This window comes from Physcomitrium patens, chromosome 22 (genome assembly GCF_059467195.1).
Source record: "Physcomitrium patens ecotype Gransden chromosome 22, ASM5946719v1, whole genome shotgun sequence".
Classification (NCBI taxonomy): Eukaryota; Viridiplantae; Streptophyta; class Bryopsida; order Funariales; family Funariaceae; genus Physcomitrium; species Physcomitrium patens.
This window is the reverse complement of record NC_143431.1, coordinates 7,851,600-7,877,884: the sequence shown is the minus strand read 5'-3', so window position 1 is coordinate 7,877,884 and position 26,285 is coordinate 7,851,600. Positions and strand designations below refer to the sequence as shown.

General features: G+C 32.4%; 2 protein-coding genes across 10 annotated transcripts; both read right to left on the bottom strand.

Moving 5' to 3' along the window:
* Positions 1 to 2,103: 2,103 nt before the first annotated feature.
* Positions 2,104 to 4,185, bottom strand: LOC112274914 (uncharacterized protein At5g64816). 7 transcript variants are annotated; one of them, XM_090246303.1, is made up of 4 exons: positions 4,146 to 4,185; positions 3,526 to 3,600; positions 2,987 to 3,347; positions 2,104 to 2,468 (listed from the first exon to the last, which is right to left on the bottom strand). In XM_090246303.1, exons 3-4 carry the CDS (start codon positions 3,332 to 3,334, stop codon positions 2,418 to 2,420), a joined length of 399 nt encoding a protein of 132 aa, XP_090102429.1. In that variant the 5' UTR covers positions 3,335 to 3,347; positions 3,526 to 3,600; positions 4,146 to 4,185; the 3' UTR covers positions 2,104 to 2,417. The 7 variants fall into 7 exon arrangements, with proteins under 7 accessions (XP_090102429.1, XP_090102431.1, XP_024360537.1 ...); XM_090246305.1 differs by having other exon boundaries at positions 3,510 to 3,574; XM_024504769.3 differs by having other exon boundaries at positions 3,526 to 3,574.
* A 1,838-nt stretch (positions 4,186 to 6,023) lies between these two features.
* Positions 6,024 to 10,648, bottom strand: LOC112274913 (serine/threonine/tyrosine-protein kinase HT1). 3 transcript variants are annotated; one of them, XM_090246302.1, is made up of 3 exons: positions 10,357 to 10,648; positions 8,501 to 9,312; positions 6,024 to 8,367 (listed from the first exon to the last, which is right to left on the bottom strand). In XM_090246302.1, exon 3 carries the CDS (start codon positions 7,839 to 7,841, stop codon positions 6,324 to 6,326), a length of 1,518 nt encoding a protein of 505 aa, XP_090102428.1. In that variant the 5' UTR covers positions 7,842 to 8,367; positions 8,501 to 9,312; positions 10,357 to 10,648; the 3' UTR covers positions 6,024 to 6,323. The 3 variants fall into 3 exon arrangements, with proteins under 3 accessions (XP_090102428.1, XP_073386296.1, XP_090102427.1); XM_073530195.2 differs by having other exon boundaries at positions 8,501 to 8,618; positions 8,997 to 10,609; XM_090246301.1 differs by having other exon boundaries at positions 6,024 to 8,364; positions 8,501 to 10,609.
* Positions 10,649 to 26,285: the final 15,637 nt, after the last annotated feature.

Genomic DNA, 26,285 nt, shown 5'->3' with positions numbered 1-26,285 from the left:
ATTTCTTAGATGAAGAATTTTCTAAAAATCATAGCATATCTTTAGTGAAAAAAACTAAATTTGTTCATGTAGAAGTCATAGATAGTTGTCTATTGTCTTTAAAAAATATTACTCATGAAACTTTTCTTATAAAAGTAACAATTAATGGTTATAGTAGCTTTGTAATATTTAATATCATTAGATCTCCCTCTAATTCAATCATTTTAGGTTTATCATGGCTAAAAAAAATAGTTCAAAAATAGATTGGATTTCTCGCATTGAACTAAAAAGTCATAAGTTTTGAACTAAAAAGTCATAAGTTAAGTGCAATTAAACTTGTATTTATAGACGCAAGAATTTTCTTGCATAATGCAAAAGAATGATTATCTTGTATCATTCATGCTGCACATGTTTTTAATGGTGGAAAGACTTCAAGTAGAATTCCAAGTCAATATCAAGATTTTCAAGATGTATTTGAGAAGAAGAATGTGGATATTCTTCCAAAACATTGTTCTTATGACTATTCAATTGACAGTTTCATCTAATGTTGAAAAGCTATTGATGCATTTATAAGTCCAAACAATTTCATCTAATGAATGATGTTTTTTGAGAGTTTTTAGATGACTTTGTTATTTGTTATCTAGACAATATTTTAATCTATTCTAAAAATACAAAAAAACATGAACTTCATATTTGTCATGTGTTACAAAAACTAAGAGATGTGGGATTCTATGCCAAGATAGAAAAATATGTATTCCACACTACTTAAGTTGACTTCTTAGGATACATCATTTTAAATGATAGATTTATGATAAATCCTAAGAAAGTTCAAATTATTATGAATTGGAAGATCTCAAAAATGGTAAGAGATGTTCAATATTTTTTGAGATTTGCTAACTACTACCGGATCTTCATCAAAAACTTCTCTCAAGTTGCAGCTCCACTTACAAGTTTGATTTATAAAACCAAACTTCAATGGAAACAAGAAGTAGAAGCAACATTTGAAACTTTGAAGACAACCTTTATTTCTGCACCAATCTTATATCAAGTCGATTTTAAACGAGTTAAATTGGATGAAGTTATAATGAAGGATGAATTTTTAAATATAGATGAGATATGTAGATGAAATATTATTCAACAATGAAATCTTGTCAATGGATGAATTTTAATTAAATAGAAGTTAAAATATTATATATATATATATATATATATATATAATCATCTTATTAAGAATTTTTTTATTACATGGAATTTACTAAATAAATTATTAACATGCTTGATAACATTGATTTTCTTTTAAAAAGGGAATGAATAATTTAACTAAGATTTAAATAAGAACTAAATAATATAAGGTTTTTATAATTAATTTGCTTGTTGTGAACTAGAATAAACTTCTAACTAATAGAGGTATATTTTAGCTCACACCATGCATAAATAATGCCATTTACAATAGCCAAAAAAAATCTTTCTAATATTTTTTTATAATAGCTTGTAATTTTTGTAGTTGTAATATACTATTGTTGGGAGCAAGCTTCTAATAAAATCAGAATTATGCAAAAATAAATTGTTGCCTTAAAAATAAAAATAAAAATAAAACATACACACAATTGTTACAATAAGATGGTTAAGTTTTATTGTAAAACAGCAGTTAAACTAAATTGAACACATGACCATGGAAGAAAAAGACTGACAAAATGTTCTTTTAACGAGATATTAATGGTAATATGTTTCAAAAGAAAAGTTCTGCACATATTCAAGCAGATAGCATGTTGAACACCTTGGGCTCGAATGGATAAAAGCACCATCTTTTGCACCTCCAATTAGTGTGTTAGTTTTCAGTACCTACCCACTGGGAATTGTTTGTTCTCCCACATTCATGTGCAAATAATATAGTTAACATAAATATAAAGACAACAAAATAAAATACGTACATAAATATAGAAAAATTAAGCAAAACTACATGTACATAAAAGGCAAGAATGGATGGTTTCAAGATCTCAGTATGGACTCGCCGCTGATGAAATCAATTAAGCTTACCACATCCATCCAACTTCGTTATCAGCCAAGGTACCAAGAGTCCAAATGAAAGCTTCAGAAATTTGAGTTCTTCAAAATCAAGACACGTTGAGAAGGCATGTTGATCTCGGTTACAGATGATCTATTAAGCTGCAAAGCAGAGACCTACGAAATACATGATGCCATATGACATAGGTAGCTATTCAAAACTGCTAAATCAATGAAATTGGAAGCTTGCCTAGGTTACATTGAGGCATGAGTGAACCAACATGCCACAGAATGAGAATGTTCGGGCACTCATACGGCCAACTGCAGGTCAAAAAATAGTGGTGTGTTCACGAGGATCGTCACAAGTGCAAAACCCTTGTTTTCAGACATCCTGCTGGAAGGGAGCTTCGAAACTCAACTACAGGCCGCAGAAACTAAGCCAATTTTCCTGCTCTCCTGGCCATGGCCGTGCGCTGGTCAGAGTCCTGCGAAACACAAATCATTCCGTCATAAGATGGTATCCATAGATCTTACAATGTGCATGTGGATACAGTGCTGCCAAATTACGACTGCTAAATGTTAATCGAATAATTCTACACGAAGCGATATTAAGAGGATATAATTAATATACAAATCCCGAGGCAAATGTGGAAAGTTTACTGCAATGCTCAACGACCAGTGCACATGTTCCTTTTCCCATAAGTTCTTGAACTCTAGCTTCGATTCTCAATACAAATCGAAAGCGACATTCCAGATAATTTTCAATTTTTTGGAAAAACAAAACTCTGTCAACTCGGAGCAAGTAGGTAGTAAATCTAACGTGTAGATAGTATTTATGTGAGAGTGGCCGTAGGCCAGTTTTGTCAGCAACCGACATAGCATTCATAAGAAATTTTCACTAATCTGGTAATCAATTTGTCTCCGTTGCTATACCCGCCCCCTTGAAAGTAAATTCTGACATCACCATCAGAAATCTATCATAAAGCTGTGGTCAAGCACTTGCCTTAATACACTGAGTTTGACACCGACGCAGGCAGATGTCATTCCAGTTAGGAACATGGTGTGCATTCGCACAGACAGAGCGGACACAAGCTTCGGAGCAAGCATCCACCTCGCTGACCCCGCAGACTGTGACACAAGTATCTGGTGTGGGATCTTTGGAGAAAGCTCCAACCCTACTAAGCATTCTCTTCGACGTGCAAACGCGTTCACACACAAACTGATCCGTGGACCCTTTGTTGTCTCTTCCCTGAAGCTGCGCTTCTTCACGGTTACGGGACGTCTTGATCGCCTGACGAACCACTAATGCAGGGACTACCGTCCCTACAACTCCCCACCACCACTCCACCATCCTTCTCCTTGATCTAGACAGAGGGGCCAGACAAAGCCACTCTTATCTGAGTTTTTCAATTTGAAAGTCAAAGTAAAATTGGAAAGCAATCTACGAAAATGTTCACAGAGTAGATGTTTATTAAATCACTTTAAAATCCCAGGGTAAATTCTCTATCCTGTGCATGAGGCATTACAGGCCATACGCCGCACCTGCGTTACATGTGCTTGATTCTCCCTCCAACAATAAGCCATAGCAATACTAAGCATAATTCAGTTCATTAGAACCTAAAAGGTTTACAGAGAATGCCGTATCAAACTGAGAAAAGTCACCGTACACCGTCCACAGGACTTCGAGGAGACTAAGAACAGACTGGTGTGGCCAAGAACTAGTTAATGCAAAACGTAACAAGTCTTTTCCAATTGCATTCCAATGTCTTGCTCACAATTCCGAAAGCAAACCAGGAAAGAGCACGCAAGTGTAAAATTTCTAACAAGTCGCAATTTGATCCAACACCCCTTCGACAAAGTCACACAAACCCTAACACCACAAGGTACTCAAACTAACCTCTATTCGACAATAACCCATAAACCAAAGCTACATTCGACCTCATATACAGCACAAAAACACCGAATTAAATGCCTACACTGACCCTACCCATAACTTCCTCCTAGGACCAAGAACTCAGAGCTCAAAATGTGTCGCACATCACAAAAAAAACCGTACTCGGCCAAAAACAAAAACAAAATAAAACACCTGCATTTTAAACGAAAACAAATGTAGCAAGAGATATTGTGGAATGCAAAGAGATTAAGAATCGAATTCACTATACCTGAAACGAACACACGTACTCGTGAAATAACTAACAAGCTTTTAACGCTTTAAAATTCATTCCCTCGCTTCACAACCTGGTCTTTCAAAAACGGTAGTAAGATACTCCACACCTACCCTAGTTCCAAGTGACGTTCATCAATCCTCACGGTGATAGGATTCAGCAGCAAGATTCTTGCAACCGACTCCTACTACCGCAACGCGAGCTTAGCCGCAATTAGGGATTTTCCATGCACGGAATTCAGTGGATTGAATTCTCCATCCACACTGATTGGTGTTGTTAATTGGGTGTTTTCCAAAAATCTAGGGAAGTTATTCAATGCTCGAAAATGGAGCGGTTCTATTCCAATTTAGCCAATAGGTAGTTGTTGAACAGTCGCACCCCAACATCAATTTCGTGATTCAATGCGCAGAAACTGAGTGCTGGGTCATTTGTTGGAGCTCCTCAAATTTTTGAATTGAGAATGTCTGACAAAGCGTCGTCGTCCGATTTTGATGCTGAAAACCCAAAACCCGTCAGGAGACCATCCAAGTATCCGACAAAAGGGAGCAAGAGGTCTTTCGTGGACTCCGCAATGAAAGACGTCATTACTTCAAATCTGAAAATGGTGTTGGGAAAACTGGGTAACGTCACAGACATGATCGTGAAGCGGAACAAGGAGCTTGGAGGCGAGAATGCCACACAGCCTCCAATTGTTGAAGCACTCAAGGAAGCCAACATAGCTTTCAAGAAGTTAGCAAGTAAGAAATTTCCTGAGCAAAAGAAGTAGCCGCTGGGGGTTGGGTTGCTGTTCAATTGAAACGGGGTCGCACTTCATCAAAAATCCTCGCCAACCGAAGACCTACTATAACATCCAAAATTAGAGAAGACAATTACAGCTAAAAGCTATTCAATTAGAACGACAATTCGAGGATTTTCCTACATCTCATCCGTGAATTTCTGATTCATTTTCGACTACCGTCTGTGTCGACCTGAGGCAGAATGTAGACTGACTTTCATGACAGAGATAAGATTGATATTTTGCCATGTACACTTCACCAAGTCTTCAAACTGCCACGTTTACTGCGAGTATGATCAACGACAAGGTTCACATCATACAATTCACTGAAAAATCGTTCGATGCATGTACCAATAAAGAATTACGTGCCATAGATCTTGAGTGATCCAATGACAGATTACATTATCATGATGAAATTAGAAGGAATCAGGAATCAGGAATCAAATATGGTTAAGAGTCACTGACAGTGATTCGAAAAGTCAACGTCCAACTTGTTGAGTTTTTGTTCATATTTGCTACCAGGGCGACGGCATGTACATTGTGCACTTGGCGCCAGTGAAAAGGTTCAACTCTGGGTGTTAAAGTAGCACAAAGAATCTCTCTCAGGTTCCTGACGAAGTAGAGCATTGACCACTACCATTGGCAGTAGCGAGAAAAGTCGAGCCTAAATCCACTTTAGTGATAAGGAGGCATATTCACCTTCCAAATCCCTGTTCTCGATGGTACGGTGTCTCCTGAATGGTTCCCAGCTAGAGCAGTTTACTCTGGACGCTATCACATGATACTACCAATTTTTTTTTTTATCAAAATTAGTATCAAGAAGGATGGGGGAAGCTCGTCTTCTACGTCACAAATCAAGAGATGTTTCCAGTTTATGTAAGATTAACTGTCACATTACGTACCCGTGCTTTTTACGTTTCAATTACAGGCTGCAGTATGAAGCACTGTTGATGAGATTTAGTGTATGATTTTCTAAATTAATTGACTGCAGAAATCGCTGACCAACGCAACGATTGCATATATTTCAGAGAAATATATTTTGAGATGTGCAGCCAAACTGAGAAAATATCGCATTAGTAGATCAAGCTACACCGTCACTATTTAGGCACAGAATTCATGGTGCACCAAAAACCGAAGTCGGCACCACATTGAAATATCAAATGCAAACACAGCTGTTTTCCAGCAGCAAATACAATGCATGGATAAAACTCTTCAAAAGGTTTTCCGGATCATTCTCGGGGTGATCATCCGATATGTAGAGCAATCTTTCATAGTTTTTCTGTGCAAGCTATCTAGATGAGAGATGTTATTACAAAGAATGGAAGTACAGTCTGTAAACTAAGAGTAATATTGCTCCAAAGTCGATCTTACGAAACAATGCTAAAACCCAAATACGTATCTCACCCAAATAGTGCTGAACTTGAGTAACGATGATGCTGGGGCTGAGGGTCCTCAGGCAACGACATCTCCACGTCTTCGAGAATTTGTACAATTTGGTAGAAGTTCGGACGTCGCTCAGGATTATCCTTCCAGCACTGCTCCATCAAATCCGCTAACTCTGTGGGACAATCATCAGGAATAGTTGGTCTTAAATTCTTGTTCACCACAGCATACGCAACCTGCACAGGGGTCATATCCTGATAAGGCACCAGCCTAGTGACGAGCTCCCACAATACTATCCCAAAGCTGTACACGTCCACCTTCTTCGAGTAGTGCTTGTGACTAATCATTTCAGGAGCCATCCAGCGGTACGTCCCTGTATCAGAACTTCGAAGATCACACTCGGTTTCCAAGCACCCCACTCCAAAATCTGTTAATTTGAGGTGAAGTTCCTCGGTAAGTACGAGGTTCTCTGATTTGAGGTCTCGATGGACTACGCCTTGGGAATGCAAATACTCCATCCCTAAAGCAACGTCCAATGCCATTGATAGTATCGTTTTCAATGGCAATGATTCGGACTCGTACTTATGAAGAAATGCTCTCAGGGAGCCGCCTGGGACATACTCCATGATAACACAGCACACTGGGGGTTTCCAAGACGCGGCTACGAATTCTACGATGTTGGGATGATGGAACTGGGAGAGACAATGAACCTCTTGCATGAATTGGCGCTCCAACCTGGCGGCAGTTGCAGCATCCTCGCAGCTATCGAGTCTAAGAAGCTTTACGGCTACGTCTTGGTCCTTATAAACGCCTTGGTAGAGTCGACTGTGATTGCCTGAGGCGAATCGCTGCCCCAAGAAGAGCGACGACATGTCGCAGACGTATTGATCTGGTACCTCCATTTCAAGATGCCGTGCTTCCGCTTGCGAAAGCTCAACGAAGTGCGCCCATGATGCGGATCTTTTCATGTCAGGGAACTTGATCTTCTTAGGTTTGACTATTGGTTGATGCTCCATGCTGTTAGCCCTCGGCGTAGTCGAACCAGCAATTTTCTGTTTCCTCAACCAATGGTAGCTGGCACTCCCCGCACTGCCTGCGTCAATCTTGGTCCTAGACGGAGGAGTGTCCTTTTCAGGACTGCTCTCCAACGACCTGGATTTCACCTTCTGCTCAGCTTTCTTCGTCTCTGCCGCATCTTGATTCTCAGGCCCAGTGAAATTGACTCCCAGTGGAATCGTTTTGGTCTTGTGCCCAGTGAAAAATGGCAATCTTTGATGGAATGATTTGCTGCCAAAGTTCAATTTCCCCAAAGCTACCGTCGCATGAACCGGTTCCGTAATCGTCACTTTCTCACGATGTTTAGCCATCGCCTCAATCAAGCGATAAATTATCAATTGCAACGCCTCATTACACGCTAAACTCTGACTGGCATCGCCCTTCGCAAATCCAGTGTAAATCTGGTTCCTCAGAATCCTCACGTTCACACAAAAACTAGAAGCAAATACAGAAACCCTCAAATGATGCCCCACGAGCATTATCACAAGAGTGCTACACAAACACTCTTCTCACTCTCCTCCCCAACCCCCGCTCCATCATCACCATCTTCCATAACCCTAGACTCCTCTCCCTCCCTAATCCCAAAACCCTGACCTGCCAACTAAAGGCTTCCCCACATCTCCTCAGTCAATCACACCATAGAAGCTCATAATGCAACATCATCACCATCTCCACCCACAATCGCTTCGGCCATCGTCATTGACTACACTTACGAATCGTAACACGAGGACAGCCGATTGTACGCGAACTCATCCAACAAGCCGACGGCTACACGTTGCTCGAACGAGGACAAAGAAGCTCCTCACTGACAACCTCCGTTCCCGTCATTCGAGTGAGCTGACGACATGGGCACCCACCATAGCCAAGAGCCTTCTTCGTCGTGGCAAACCTCCTCCGGAAGCCATGCTAGCCTTGCCAAGTCAAAGCGTCAAATCCTCGCTTCACAGAGGGCTCGTTTCAGTGCAGTTCTAGAATATGAATTTCCTCTGCAACTCCCTCCCTCTTCTTACATCCCGCCCCACCAGCCATCCCGTTTCAAATCGACAAACGGACAAACCCGAGGCCAGTTCCATGTTCCACAGAAAGATGCTCACTGCTGGAATTGACCAAGTGCAAGCCACTGAATGCTATCTCTTACCAAGCGGCATCATTCTGACATTTGGGGATGGAATGCAGAAAATCCCTTCGATGCAATCCCCAGCCGAATATTCTCCTAATTTCTCGAGGCTGCTACCACGTGGATGTCTCCACCAGTTCTATACCACAAATAGCACACCATGCGACTCATGAGCAACAGGACGAATCCTTTGAACTTACCCTAACCCTCCTGTGCGCTCACAAAAGAATTCTGTCATGTTGTGGTAAACCAGACGAATGTTTGGTCGCTGGTCTTGGGTTAAATCACGGCTAATTCATGTAACATCGTCACGAGTGGGTCTTGGCGCCACTGTTGTCTCGATAGCCTTCCCGCTTGCGATAGTGTGAGACGAACCGGAATCAGAACCAAAGCATCAGGATGTCGTGACATTCAGCCTTTCAAGGGCAATCCAAAGGAGTACAAGTATCCGCCCTCGAGTGATTCAACTAGATCATTGATGTCTGGGAAAAAATTATCTGCGCAGTGCGATACTTACCTCGAGAGAAATGCACCTGCTTGCGGATGTGGCGCAATTTGGAATTGTGGGAAGCCGCGAAAGTCTCCGCTGACTGTGGGGTCCATTGCCTCCCATCTGACCATGGCCATTTCTTTTCTGTGGTAGCTATCAGCCTAGTCTCATCCCCCCTGCCCTTCATTTTGCAACTCCGTGTCGTGCCATGGCTGAGCTTAGCGAAGGCTTGGTCTAAAACTTCTTAGAGTCGAAGAAAGGCGGAGAGATTAAACGTAGTCTGCTAGTCGCATGAAATGAAATAAAGCCTTTCACACCCCTCACTACTGCTCGCTGACATAATCTGGCATTTCACGTTGTGATTTGATGTCAACTTATTTCTTCGAAAACTGCTACAGCGTTGAGAGACTTGACATTTGTGAACTCGATTACAAAATAAAAACAATGCCGTATAATTCAAGCCAGTGATGGTTCTACAGCGAGTTTGTCTAGATGTATGATTTTAGGGAGAAAGATTCTGGGGAGACGGCCAAAATGAGTCAATGTCGTTTAATCGTACTTTTGAACGCAGAATTTTGCTACTCCTAACACGTTAAATTGATTGCAACCCTACTACCATACAGCACTATGCTCGGAAGATCACAAACCAGAGGACACTCTCATCTTAAAACTTTGCGACGGAACTTTGGTGCCTATAATGTTTTTGATAAGACATCAGAAGAAGCAAGCAAAACAAGCAATTTCCTCACTCATTTCGTTTTACTGGGGTTTATGCTCCCGCACCATCCGGCTCCTGCAGATTGAAACGTCCTCCGATCCCTACATAGGCTTCCATTAATCTCCTACTACCTTGTTGCTATACTCAAAATTTTAAATCGGTATATGCAGAGACGCAATTAACAAGACATCAATTTTAACAAACCCAAGCGTAAACGTTCTTATCCTTCCTGCCGGCACTTGCATTGCTTCCAGAGCAAGCTCCAATATTCTCCATGATAATACACCCACCTATTCGCTTTGCATTTTGCTACTCTCGCACATATTGCAGAACGATTCTGCGGAGCTCTGTTCCAAAATATGTGTAAATATGCCTGCAAATTTCCCCTGTTCATTGAGCGCAGAAGGACTTGCACCACCCTGGTGATAGCAGAAAGCATGTAGATCCCTGTGCATCATTCTCGACAATGAGCTTCTGAGGCGTATCTCATGATATCCGTTTGACAGATGGAGCGATCGACTCATTTTGTTAGATAAACTCCTCCCCGCATGTGCAACGGAGATTCCATCCGATCGCATCACTGCTCCATTTGATCTTACCATGATGCATCGACAGGCCAGGCGCTAAGAGCAGGGATCATTGCGAAATCAATAGGATACCCACACTTACCTATCATTGTAATAATGCCCTGAATAGCCATCTCGCCTAATCTGTGACACCTCCAGTGTTGCAGTTGGCGTTCAAGCGGCAGCACTTGAAAGCTCCGCGGAGCAGTTATGACGAATTTCCTTCTTAGCTTCTTCTACTTGTCTAGCAGCTGAGCACCAAAATGCTGTTTCTAGTCACGTACAACATTCGACCCCCTCACCACGACGTCTCATACTAACCCTTTTGCACATTTCAGTGATCCTCCCTGAAAACTGAGACCGCGCTAAAAATCTCGGAGACAGCTAAAACAGATTCAGCTGCAACATTAATATTCTGGACTGAGTCGACAGCACTTTTTCAAGTGCTGTGCATGGTTGTGGATACTTGGTCAACATCAATGCAATGACTTGAGTATTAGGTTTGATGAGTCATGTTCCGGGAATGTTTTTGCAGCGGTGTCAGAAACACGATGGAATTATATGAAGTGTTAGTGTACACCTGCAGTTAATGCAACTGAATGATGCCACCCAGCACCTTTGCAAGCAACCCTACCGGAGCAGAGCGGAGAGCAGCTGCCTGCTGCCTGGGCCAGCTCAACACTCTGCTCCCAAATGATTTAATCCAATTTTCGTAAGTATTCTCAGAGCTTGACGCTTATACTTCTGCATAATATTGAAACCGTTTTTCTCCTGGGAACATGTCGTCACTCTGAAAGGAAAAAACATCCGAGGAAAAATACTACTTAATTTGTAAATAATTCTGTTGCCATGGAATTGGCAGAGATACTGCATTGGTACACAAGGCTCCATGTGAACATCAAAATTCGAGAAATTTTGTCCTCGAAAATAGAATCAGTAAAATTTCTGGACAGTACTCTTTGTGGTAATATACCGCCTGGATTCAGTGGATAGTTATCATGTCAGCGTTGCACTGCAGAAGAATGCAAGTAATCTACATGTGGAGGTAGATAATTGGAAATTGATTTGTAATCGAGCAATGAAACCCACTGTAAGGGAACAAAATAAATCCATACACACACAAACAGAAGCGCATCCTCGTTTAATTAGGATCAAGAAAAAGCTTTCAGACGTAACTCGCTCTGGGCTGATTCACAAGGGAATTTCTGAGAGATCTATTCAATTTTTGTTGTATCTATTTGGAGTGAAGTGGCTATAAATAGAGAATTGAGCTTTTTCTGAAGGTGATTGGAGGAGATGACCTGGCCAATAATTCTAACAAATTCCGGTAAGACATGCCCATAGAATTGAATGAGCACGTGGAAGTATTGAGAATGATCACCTCTTCATTAGAAACAATAAGATGAGTTCTGGGAAGTGTCCCTTCCGTTCCACAGCATTACTGCCGCCTTGTAGATTGCCAATCTATTGCACATGTTGATGAATCAGCAACGTATAGGTAAGGAAGAAGAGGAAAAATAAAACAGAACAAAAATATGTATATCATGAGTTGACTTTGTGTACCATCTTCGCCCATGACAACATGACGTTTTCGCTCGGTCAGAAGTGATATCACCTCACGGAGAATCTTGTTAAAGTTGTAGATCAAATTGGGTCACTGAACGACAGAACTCTACATGAACCCCCTGTGATGCACAAATATGCCGTGGAAACTAAGTGCAGCTTAGAACCCGGTGGCCCAGTTTTAGTTACTGTACAAACATTTGGTAGAGTTACGAGTAGGTGTATGAGTAGCAGAGCATTGAGGTCTACTTCGTACTTCATTCATGTGAGAATTGATATCACAATGCTGAACGTTCTAGCACAGGGAGGCCACCACCTCAAGGGTCTCATTTGAATTTCTCTGCGGACACAGTGCACTACTCCATGAGGTGGTGGCTCTGTACGTCCAAGCTACCAGGGTTTACACCTGTAGACGACAAGCAACACTCACACAGCCCTTGCAGTGCAGCAACGCACTTCCACAGCCGGCAAGTTACCCCGTGTACGAGGTTGGAGGCCAGTACTCTACAACACAACACCCTCCCTCAATCACACACAGCGGAATTGAACCATAACGACAGCCCTGAACTCCGCACCACCAACCACTAATGGTTTTTAAGCACAAGATCAAGCATATTCATGTGTTGCAGCAGCTGGTTTCTGTTTTTGGTTTGAAAAGATTAAACAAAAAGGGGGAAAAAATGATTGTTTGGAACTATACCAAACAATGTGCTTTCTTTTGTAGGTAAACTCAAAGTGGGTCATGAATGTTAGATGAATGTATACTTATTTATTTATTGATATGGGTGTGTTTGTGAGTGAGAAAGGTTAAATATCACACCAAGTGCCTGGAGTGAGTCAGGGGTGATGAGGGCCAATGCACACACCTTGCCAATACAATGTTGCAGCTTCAAGACAAAGCCCATGATGGCTGCCACCACATCCAGTGCCCCAACCCCCAAAGAAAAAAACTTTAAAAAACAATAACAATCCCTCCCTAAAAAAACACACACTTTGTTTATTTTATTTTTTTGTGACATTGATTATAATAGAAAACTCAGCTGTTAAAATATTTCCCTCCTGTTCAGTCTAGAAGAGTAAATGTTCCCTTTCTACATGTAATATTGTAGCTCAAAACAATGTCCTAGAAATCCCTTCTGTGGGCAAAGAAAAGTGCCCCTTCTCATGGCATTTTTTAGGGCTGGTTCCTGGTTGATTTTGTCCAAGTTTATGTTTATTTTTTATACTCATGTTCTTTGATACTCTGATTCTTTGATATGCTCATTCTTTTGATACCATGTTCTTTATTTCTTATCACTCTTTGATACCCTTGGGTGTTTGATAGGAACATGGGCACTGTCCCTTTCAACAGAAGCTGCATCATACCTCACATGAGTGAACAATGTGGATCATTGACACAAGGCAAAGGCAACTTGTTTACTTAGTGTTGACTTGTCCAGATTTGGCAAAAAGTACTTTCTTCTTTTCAATTCATGCAGGAGCAGGCCCAATATTGTTACAATTTTTCAAAATAAAAATAAATCAAATCAAATCAAAATCCAACAAAATTACTGCTCCATGTGCTATTCTTGTGAACTCTGTCATTTAGCTCAGGAGATGTCACTCTCTTAAAACATTGAGCTGGATGATACATTAGATTAATTTTGATGATCTCTAGCAATCTGTGCACAGGTTTACACAATAACTCACAGGAGAAATTCTGTTTATTTATCATTCATATTTTTTTAAATCATAATAAATTGAATCCTGTCCTTCCAAAAGAAAGAAAAAAGGTTCATAAAAAAGGATACCTAATTACTATTCTTATGACTTATTTTCGTTTATTAAAAAAGGCAAGTTAAACACCGGAAGTCTGGTTGAAGCTCTACAGTACAAGACCTGCAGAGCATTACAGGGAAATGCTTACACCATTGATTGAGCTCCACAACAAAGCCTTGCACAACTCATGTGATACCCAGAGAACTGGAATAGATATGACTGACTGACTAACTGACTGACTGCCACATGTGACCAAGGCTGACCTAAAAACATTTGAAGAAATAAATAAATAAATAAACCACACACACACACACCCAACTGATGGTTGTACCACCCCCCAAGCTTAATTATGCCTGGATAATAGAAACAACCATGTGAGTTCAAAGGCCAACAAGCCCTAAGGCAGTGCACAGTTAACCCACAACTGGTGAGTAGTTTTTATTTTAATTTTTAATTTTTAATTTTTTTTAAGGATTAACTTTGAGAAAGGAAATCAAGGCATGTTACAAGGTCTGCTGTGGTTTCTGGTGTTGGAGGGGAATCTGGAGGATGTTCCAACCCCTCCTTCTTCATACTGACCGTTCTACTGCCCTTGTCCTGCCCTTCTCTGGCCTGGGCAGGGGGTCAAATTGACTGGCTCTCATCCACATTGACATTGAAATATGCCCAATCACAATTCCCGTGGGTGGATTCCTTCCCTATTTGCATGTTTTTACATCTTCTCTACATAACTTTGTCTTATTAAGAAGACAACACAATTTCTCCTACTTAAGTGAGTTTTACCTTTTAAGTTTGAATATTTTTTCCAAGTATTCTTCTATAGAACTTATACTAACTAAAAAAGTCTATAAGTCTAAATTTTTGTGTAAAAAATAACAAATAATGTACATACTCCATTCCGATGAAAATTAAAGATGATATGTACCTCTATGGATGTAGAAATAAAAATACAAGTCATATACATTAGGGTATTATAAAAAAATGTGAGTAGATTACCTAATTTCAAGCTTCATGAATATTATTATTTACATTGAATCAAAGAATCGATATTGATTAACTTTTAAAGAATAGGTAAATGCATATTTGGCAACATAGTCAAGTAAATAATAAACAAGAATGCTCTTTTGATCCAAAAAACTTGTAAGTGGTGTAAATTTTTATCTTAGCACATTTAAAAGTTTTTAATTTAAGATTTTTTTAGGTGATTGGAGCATTTAGCTTTTTCAAAATAGGGCCTGTATATTTCTTTATTTCTTCACATGCACACACTAACTATATGTAGATACAAAACATTTATACTATTTTAAAAAAATTACAATGCAGATTTAAATTATTTGAAAAATAATTTTAAAATAGCATATATTTCAAAAAAGATTTTTCTTTTTATTGAAATTGATACTGAAAAAATTAAATATTTTATTTTACCATTTTTTCAATTCATTTTAATAAATATTATTTTTGAATTAAAAGAACACTAATAGGATGATGATTTAATACAAACGATTTAACCAAACATCAAATGATCTTTTTAACAAAGTTTAAGAAATTATTCTGCTACATTATATGCATGAAATATAAAGTTCAAAAGGTGCTACTATTAAAAGATATATGATCTTACTAAACTCTAAATATTTGATAGTAATTTTGTAATTATGAATAATTTTTATAAAATTCCTTTATATTTTTAGATAAAATAGAAAAAAAAATTAGATACAATTTTTTTATACTATGGATTCAAAGTTTTTGTTTAATTAGATTCAATTTTACTTTCTTGTTCTTAAAAAAATAAATAAATAAATAAATCACACATATTGTTTTTTGAAAAAAAATGGTAAAAAGTACATTGTTTGGAAAGTTGTGGATCAAAAAGGCTGATTCAAGCCAAGATTTTGATGCAAGAAATAAGTTTTTCAACCAGTTCTTCAGTGGTTTATTTATTTATTTTATTTAATCAAACAATTTAAGCTATTAAAGTGCTAATAAATTTTTGATTTCACTGTAAAACTTATAATTCTATTCTGAACCTCCTTTCTTTCTTTTATTTCTTTGCTTAAATGTTTGGATATGTTTATAATGCCATGTTTCATACATCTCAACAATTTGCTAACAAACCATGACCATTGTCTCGTATTTATTCTTCTAACTCTAAATATTTCCTTTAAACCCATTAACAACTTCTCTAATAAGCAAATTCAGATTTTTGGTTTTCATTAATAGCTGGAAACAATCTTGGAAATTTCATTTTCTCTCTAAAATGTTCAAAAATACACAATCAAAAGCAACTAATACTATCTTGATACTGTTATTTTATTTTATTTTAATGAGTTATTGGATAGGAATAAAAACACAGATTTTTAAATCATCTTATTTGTTGTTGATTTTAGGGTACTATTAAATTTTACGATTTTTAAAACCGTTAAAAGATCTAAATTTTAAACAATGCTTAATTTTAACATATTCATTTGCTCTAAAACCAAATTTTATAAATATATTAGATGAATCAATAGGATAAACAAATCTAGGCATTCAGTAGCAAGTCGTCATCACATTATAGACTTTAGACTAACAAACTATATTATAGATCAAATTTCTAAATTAAACCTATTTGGAAGAAAATTTAAAATTTTTATTTGCTTATGTTTGAATAAAATAAAATAACAAAGAAGGTACAAGAAGAAAGTATAATTGAATTTAAGCAATCTAATTTTTTTTGCATAAGTGTTATTTTACAAATTTATTGAAGCCTAAATTTGATATTTATATTTTAAATAATTTGGCTATTATAGATATATTATACATTCTAAAATTTTAATATTTTATATAATAAATTAAAATCAAATAATATAATTATAATTCCTATTTAAAATGTTATATTTGATTGATTGTTAATTTCATCTAAATACAATAAATTAGATATATATGTATTATTGTAATATTATATTAATCTAATTTATCAATAAAAAAATTAAAAAATAAATTAACAAACGAAAAAATTAAAAGATTACATAAATGAATCTAAATGTAGTATTACTAGCCTATACAAAAGATAAGACATTAACTTATCAAAGACATGAATCTTAAACTAAAAAAAACCTTAGTACATTCATAAGGCATTTGAAAAAAAATAGATATTTATTTAAAATTAATATAATATTGAAATTAAAATAGCTATTGCTAGAAACAAGAAGCCTAGAGTATCTCATAACTAGATTAAGGACTAGAAAAACATTGACATAACTAAAGTAGGCTTCACTCTTGCCTCCATATATACTATCTAGTTAAAAGCTATATTGTGACATTCTATAAGACCTCTAACATGTGTGCAACTTGCAAGACATGTGTCTAATTTATAAGACAAATTTTACATGTACGCCATGTAGCAAACTCCTATTATAAGTAGCTATCATGTACAATACATGGCCAACTTGTTGGCCAAGTTTTCAACCTATCAATCATCTAAATACATATATAAAGTCAAAACACATTTATGAAGCATCTAAGAATTTTTTTTAATAAGATATTATCAAATCTATTTACTTCTACTTCTTTCTATCTAATTCCTTTAATATAGGTAAATGTGTATATTTGTTATATTATCTTCATTTCTAAGCACAAGTTCCAAAAGGAATTATAATCACATATTGAAAAAATTTAAGATAAGACAAATTACATTCGCTGCATACTCTGATCTTTCTTTTTTTTGAAGATAGTTTATAGATCCTCTCAACCATTAATAGTATCTCATATTCAGGCAAGAAGACCATCTTGATATTTAATCATTGTTGAGGTCTTCAATTTTTTTTTAAAATAAAATATTTCAGTCATAGTCAAAAGTGGTTCCTACTTTCAATAATATCTTCAAATATCAATTTTTTTAAAGGTTTATTATCAAAAATATTATATTTCACCATCTATTCAAAGAAAAACATACTATTTTTAAAGATCTTTATTTCTATTATGTAATCTTAAAGATTGTTATAATTGCAATACTTTATCTAATAACTCAACAAATAATAGTTTTTAATTAATTAATAATTTTTTATCTCTTTAATACTAAAAATATACAAAATCATAAATAAAGATAGAAGAATGAATGAAAAAAAAATTTAACTTTATTTCTTTATTAATTAAGAATTGCTACTCTTCATCTTGATTTTGATGGATGTTGTTGATGAAAAGTATCAACCTTCTTTGATGTATTTGTAAGATTCTTTATTGACTTCTATAAACATTCACCAATATCATATCCTAGCCAATGAATAAGATATTCCAACTTATTTTAGTGCTACTTTCAGTCTAAAACTTCTTTGATCCTAAATTCTTTATTATTATTTACTTCTGCAAAGATATGTGATATTTTTCTTCTTCATGATATATCTATTGTCTTATATGGCTCAAAAAGAGATACATCGTACATAAGATAGATATTATGACAAGATAATCAATTAAATTATAATAATAGATATATATTAATAATTTATTTATATATTCATTGATATTACAAAAATTCTTTATTATTCTCTTCATTATTCTTGATAATAAAGAATTAAGGTTATTCTTTGTCATAGATATCTACATTGATTTTTTTTCATTCTTAGGCTAAATTTAAATATGCCTTTATTAATGCATGTAGCTCTGATAAATACTTTGTTAAATTTTATGCCAAAAGATTAATAATTTTTGAGAAGTCAAAAGTATCAAATCATTGATGATAATTATAATTAGTAAAAAAAAGTTTTATAGAATAGAAGAATATATTATAGTATTATAAAAAAAATTATTAATAACAAAAGAATTGTCTAATTATTTTGATGGTAGTTGATGATATATCTTAAATAATGCTCCAAAATTTGATTGATCTATTTAATTTGTCTACTACTTTGAAGATTAAAAGTTGAAGATAGTTTCATATCTACCTTCAATATCTTAAAAAGGATTCTCCAAAATCATGATACAAATTGAATCTCTTCATTTCACTTAATATTCTTTCGTAATCTATAATAACAATAAATATTGTAAAAAAAAATTTAGTTGTTACTTCAAATATGATAGATTTTGTACATGGTACAAAATAAACCAAATTGGTGAAACAATCTACAATTACAAATATAGAGTCATATAAACTTGGAATTAGAATACTTGTGATAAAATTAATAGAAATTAAAAAAAATAAAAATAAAAATAAAAATAAATAATATAGATAATAGTTGAAGAAGTCCATAAGATTGATGATAAGAAGTTTTTGATTTTAAACAAATGTTACGTGCTTATACAAAGTCTTTGACTGCCTTCAACATTTAAAGCTACCAAAATCACTAGATATTACCTCCAAAGTATTATTGTATCCAAAATATCTTACAATTGGAATATCATCATGAGCTTGAAGAAAACATAATTATACTTCACTTTCTGAAAAAACTAAGCAATCCTTCAAATAAAATAGATTATATTTAAATTCAAATTTAGAAATATCACAAAACTTAGAGAAATTGTTCTTAATATCATAAATAAGAAGATTAAAATATGTACTCAATTAAACTTACTATCATAGACATACTATCAAATATATATATATATATATATATATATATTCTGATAATTAACTATATGATTAGATAGAAGTAAATAAAAATAGATTGATTTTACAATATCTTCTAGAAAAGCTTTTTAGAAGTTCATAGACACAATTTTGACTTTACACCTACTTATAGTTGACTTTTAGATAAGAAACTTGGTCAAAAAATTAGCCATGTATCACACGTATGGATTGCTTGTGGAATAAATTAATTATGTGATGCATACATAGAAAACTTGCCTTGCAAGTTAAGACATGTAGCTTGCAAAGTCAACACATATTGGAGGTCTTATAGAACATTGTCATATAGCTTTGAGGTGGATAGTATATATAGAAGCAAAAGTGAAGACTTCTTTAGTCTTATCAAATCCTTTCTTGTTCTAATCTAGATTCAAGAATCTTTAATTTTCTTGTCATTTGGTAATAGTTATTTCAATTTTTTTTAATATACATGTTTTTTTTCTTTTATTTTTTCATATTTTTTTGAAAAAAGACTTACTTGATTATTTATTTTCATTTAATTCTTGTCCTTTATACTTACTTAAAAAAAAATTGAATCAACAATCAATGTTGATTTTATAGTTCAAAAATGAAATTGCTCTAACTTCAAAAGAATAATTTTTTATTGATAAAAAATTGTGTTTTTTTGTTTTGATGCAAGATAATAATGTTTGACAAACCTTATTTTTTTCTTAGCCAATAAATGATCTTAAATTAAAATTTGTCAAAGACAAGCTCCAATGAGCTTAACAAAGATTCAAAACACATATTGACATAAAATACTAAAGATTCTTGTGATTTGCAAATATAGTGACTAGACTAGAAGTGCCTTCTAGATAACAAGGCCATTCTTGAAACAAATCCATAATTGCAAAGAATTTTTTGTTATAGATCTTGTAGTTAATCTTAGTTGTTGAAACTTTTTTCAAACAAAAAACTACTAAATGAAGTTTTTTATTTGATTCTATTTATGATAATACCACTCTTCAAGTAAAGTTTAATATATATATATATATATATATTTATAAAAAAATAATTTTAATAAATTAATATTATATAAAAATAATATAAAAGTAAAAACTATCTTTTAAGCTTTAAATACTACTTTTACTTCTTTATTCTACTAAAATTTGTCTTTACAAGTCAAATGTATAAGTGGAGGTGTAACTTGAGAATTTTTTAAAAAAAGATATAAAAATAATTCATAAGTTTTAAAAAATATGAAACATCTCTTAATATTTTTAGAATCTTCTAATTTATGGTGATTTAAATCTTCTTAGTATGTATCATAAGACCATCATTTGAAATAATTTAGCTTAAGAAATCAATTTGAATATTATAAAATATATATTTTTTCATTTTGGCATATAATCTTATATCTCTAAGTTTTTATAACATACTATAAACATATTGTTTAATGTCTTCTATGTTCTTAGATTAAATTAAGTTGTTGACCAAATAAAATATAATTAAAACATATGAAAACACTTAAAAGATACCATTCATAACCTATTGAATAATAGTTGATACATTTGTGAATCTAAAAATCTTGACATTATATATGAAATATCCATACCTGGTTTAAATTTTTTCTTCTATTCATCTCTTTTTTTCATGAATATCAAATTGTATGCTCTTTGTAGATTCATTTTTGTACAAACCATGGATTAATCAAACTAATTAAGAAGTTTTAATATCAAAAATAGAGGATACTTATTATTGATGGTGATCTAATTAAATAAATAATAATCCACATATTTAAAATATTTTATTTTCTTCACAAATAAAATAAAAACTTCTTGTAGAGATTTAAAATGCCATATAAAATTCTGAGTCAAATTTTTATCAATGCATTTCTTCTATGCAGCTATCTTATTGTGTAATAAATTATAAATTGATCCAAATGGCAGTTGAGTTTATTTTAAAGATCAATTGAATAACTATAAGAATAATGCTTTGATTATATATATATATATATATATATATATATATATTTCAAAAATATCTTAATAATCTTGATATTGGCTTGTAATATCACTTGTAGTCTTTTGACTATTAAAAATGGATATAATGTATATATATAAAAAATAAAAAATAAAAAAATAGTATGCATAAAAGCTCTTGCAATACTACTAATAAGGATTTGGTTGTATCAAACTTCTTTCTAGTTAAAAAATAGAATTTTGAATTAAACTACAAAAAATTTAAAGTTACAAAAATAAAATCTATTTGACAGTTATACTTTTTTAGCCACAATAATCCTAATACAATTAAATTGGAGAAAGATTTAATTACATTCAATATTACTAAGTTATTATGTCTATTAGTTTTTATATCTAAAAGAAATTTTTTATAAAGAACATCTTTAGAAGACAAAAACCAACCATCCATGATTACTACATACATAAGTTATGAAGGACATAAATCTCGAAGAAAGAAAATCCTCAATACACTCTTGTGTTATTGAAAGGGACTAGAAAGTCACTCAAAGATGATATAATATTGAATTGGAATGGCTATTGGCAAAAAACTAGAAATCTAGAAAGTCATGAAACAAGAGTAAGGACTAGAAAGGCATTGAGAAGAGTGAAGAAGGCTTCACTCTTATCTCCATATATAGTCTTAACTAGGAGCTACATGGCAATATCATATAGGACTTCGAAAACATGTTGACTTTGCTAGCCACATGTCTTAACTTGCAAGACAAGTTATCTATATATGTACTACATTATTAGCTTGTTCTATAAGCTATTATATGGAGTTAACTTGTTCCACAAGCTATCAACACGTGGTTAACTTGTTGGCCAAGTTTTTATCCTATAAATATATCTAAAATCAAAACCACATCTATGAAGCTTTTAGGAAGCTTCTCTATAAGACTTTATTAAATTAATCTATATTTTCCTACTTCTACCTAATCATATAAGTAAGTATTGAAAGAAATATATATATCCGTAATATAAGCTTAGTTTTCTTGACTAAATATGTTTCTTATTTTTTTAACAAAGTCTTTGTTTAAAAAACAAGTTGACGTTTTAAAATCTAACAAAGTAAAGACTTTGTGGTTTTTTGCTCCTAAATTAACATCTATGATGAAATATGATGAAAAAACTTTAAAAAGAATAGAATCTTTAATAGGTATTGTATAAGATTTTAGTTTCATAATTTCTATTATAACTAAAGAAATTTATTTTTCAATACATTGTCTTCTTTGGCAACCTTGCTTTTTATTTTGTGATTACATTATTTTTTGTAGAATGTTGAATAGTATGTTTAGATTCTCTATAATACAAGTACAAATCTTTTTGATGACATTGAGACTTTTTTTATTCAATAAAATGTTTGAAACACATTGTAACAATTTACATAGGTTTTGACTTGAATGAATAAGTTTCAAAAAAATTAGGAATTTTTCTCAAACCTTAGTTTGTTTCTTTCCATCTAAATCTTTATTCTTGACATCTTTCAAAAAGTCAATTATTGTATGCAATAGCTTAAGCAATAAATTATTTTAATGAATCTATTCATAGCATGGTCAATTATAAATCTTTGATATTATCTTTTAATTTATATCAAAATTGATTGATGAGGGCTTTGTCATTCTAATTTACATTATAAGTAAGATTTTAGAATTCAACAACACATATGGTAGCTGATTGTGATTTTTATCATAAAAATATGAATTTTATTTTTGCTACCTTTTTTTAATCATTTTTTCTTAATGTGATTGTAAACACTTCTAAGAATGTATTCAAATCATAAAAGAGTAGTAAATTATTTTTTTCTATTAAAAGTACAAATGAAAGAAGAATAATTCTAGATAAAAGTGTGTCTATGAATCCAACTTAAGTAAAACCATCAAAATATTAGAAAGAATGCAACCTTAGATAGAGCTTCACTTATTGTAGAAATCCTCAAAATTTTGATCTTGTTATATCAAACTTTTTTGGCATGCTAATTCTTACTTCTTTTATACTTATAATAGTAATCATTTTTGGATTTAGTTGTAGGATGGACATACTTGCTATTATCAATTGCACAACTTCTTGGTTTAGATTTTAAATTTCATTGTTGACTTCTTCCATAGATATAAGAATAATACCTTTATAGTTGATGTTAGAAATACGTGAAATTTCTACCTTATAAAAGTTGACAAGATTATGAAGATCTTTGATGATTGTAAATTTATTTTCACTTCTATCAAATATAAAATCCATAATTTTTTTTCTTCTATAGATAATGGATAAATCAAATTAGAAGAAAATAATCTACAATCTCTAATATCAAATAAAATATTTTACAAAGAAAGATAATTCATTATTTTTAAGAAAAAATCAATATTATTAAATTAAAACATTAGTTTGAATGTCAATAGTCTACAACCTTTAAAATACAACAAAAGAAGTAGGATAATCAACTCACTTCTAAGAAAATAAAAACAATGAGTTAGGATTCTTATCAAACTAATATGAATATAAATCACAAATAAATAAAACCTCAATAGGATCTTGAGTCACTCAAAAAGAATTGATATTTATTCAAAATTAATATAATATTAAAACTAGAATGGTTATTGTCAAAGACAAGAAGATTAGATACTCTTAAAACAAGTTTAAGGATTAAAAAGACCTTGATAAGAGTAAAGAAGGCTTCATTCTTATTCCCATATATACTATTTAATTAGGTGCTTTGTAGCAATGTTCTACAACATCTTCAATATGTATCCAAATTATAAGGCATGTGTCTAACTTACAAGATAAGTTTCACATATGCACCATATGCCATACTTCTCCCACAAGTTGCTAACATGTACAACATATGTTCAACTTCTTGGCCATATTTTCAACCTACCAATCACCTATGAATATGTATAAAGTCAAATTGCATCTATGAAGCTTCTTTACAAGATACTATTAAATCTATTTATTTCTATTTAATTCCTTTAATCTAAATAAATATAAATATCCATGTTATAAAGTTAATATTTGATATTATATATATAATAAGGTAAAAATTTTAATATTTGTAATTATTATATAAAATATCTCAATTAAATGTTAATTCTTTTTCATAATATACTATCTTAGTTAAAAACAATTATGATGTTGCACAAAGAAATTAGCTTTAATTTAAATTCAAATATATAAAAGTTATATATATAAATATATATATATATGTGTGTGTATGTATATATGTATGTATGTATATATATATATATATATATATATATATATAAACACAAAATCAAATTATATTTCATTAATTTCCTATAAAAAAAATTAATTGGATTGAAACTTATCATGTATATTATTATTAATATCATATTTATTTTTTTAAAATAATAATTTATTTTTATTTTTATTTTATAAAATTTTAATTATAATATAAAATTTATAGAACCAAATAATTAGTTATATATGTATATATAAGAAAAATTATCAAGACAAATTAAATAAAAATAAAGAAAATAATTCATACATTAAATAAATAAATTTAGTATGTATAATAACAAAGAATTAGAGATATAATGACTAATGATTTAGGCTAATTAAATAAAAAACACTATTACCTCTAGTAGTATAAATTTTATTTTTATAAGATGAATTTGTATTTAGATATCATGTTAGTTTAATATTTTAAATTTAATTTTAATTTGACTTAAATTTCTATTAAATTTTTTTCTATCAATTTAGAAAATTTATCTGACAATAAGAATTTTCATATCTATCTTTGATTTTCTTAGCTTAAACCAATATTAAAACATGATATTTCTAATTTAAACTAGGTTTGAAAAGGTAAACAACTTGTAAAAAATAGGGTTTAAAACTCATAAAAATGAGTTCTAATATTTTTATGAATATGGTTTTTTTTTAATTAATCTTATTATTCTTCTTGTCTTCTTATTCATTTTGAAATATATTCAGATAGACAGATGTTGTTGTGTAATTCAGAAAACTTTTAATTCTAAAATCTTCAAGAACTCCTTAGATGTTTGTGCATTTTTTGAAGAGGCATCTTAATCCTATTAACTAAATAATAGTATTGATAACTTAAAATTTATATTTAAAGTATAAAGTACACCTAATGTAAAATTTTAGGTAATACCTAAATTATGAAAAAATTATATATTCTATACATATATGGAGAGTAAGATAAGTTGAAATAAAAAATCATAAATATAATGACTAATAACAAATACTTGCTATGATCAAATAATATTATTTTTATAGATTTTTTTTGAATATATATATATATATATATATATATATATATATATAATTTGAATAATTTCTTTTGATGAATTATAGTAATAAAGTATTAGCTTGAAAGAATTTGTAATATTTATATATTCATATATATATATATATATATATATACTCCTATGCTTTACACTAATCTGCAAAAGAAGGTTAACGGCTACAAGGCAATATAATGGCTATGCTAAATCACTTAAATCTTCAAATATGCAAAACTAACATAGTAAAAAAGTTGTGTAATAAGATTCATGGATGAATTTGTTTATATTTTTATGAATCGAATTCCCAGAAAATAAAAAAAATTATTAAAACATTAAAAAATTAAATCTTAAATAGTTGTGAAAATAACTGGATATATGTAAATGCTAATTTAGGATTTTAAAATCAAATTTTTATTTTTCATTATTATAAAATATTTAATGTTTTTTTTTAAATATTCAAAATTACCTTCAAAAGTTCATGTTTGTTCTAAAACAAAATTAATTTGTAAAAATCATAGCTTATAAAGACCACCCTCAGAATAAGCACCACAAACACCACATGTAAAACAAGAATATTCTCTAGATTTTTCGCAATTATACTCTAATATCTCTCTCTCTCTCTCTCTCTCTATATATATATATATATATATATATATATATTAACACATTTTCTACAAATTCTTAACAATAAAAACATGTTTTATTTAAGGGGGTCTTCCCACTAATATATGAAGGTTTTTTTTTTAAGAATATTGTGAAATTGGGTAGAATGACTTGCACCCATTTTGAGAAACCAAGTGTGGGTATCTTGAGGTCAGGTTTTGGTATGACTCCAAATCCACCTTGATGCTCAAACCTCATTGCATGGGGTGTTTCAGGGAATGAGGCTCAGAATTTG

Coding starts and splice junctions, on each gene's coding strand:
- LOC112274914 (XM_090246304.1), bottom strand. CDS start 3,334: ATGGTGGAGTGGTGGTGGGGAGTTGTAGGGACGGTAGTCCCTGCATTA. Junction 2,469..2,986: donor GTCAAACTCAGTGTATTAAG/GCAAGTGCTTGA, acceptor TGTGTTTCGCAG/GACTCTGACCAGCGCACGGC.
- LOC112274913 (XM_090246302.1), bottom strand. CDS start 7,841: ATGCTCGTGGGGCATCATTTGAGGGTTTCTGTATTTGCTTCTAGTTTT.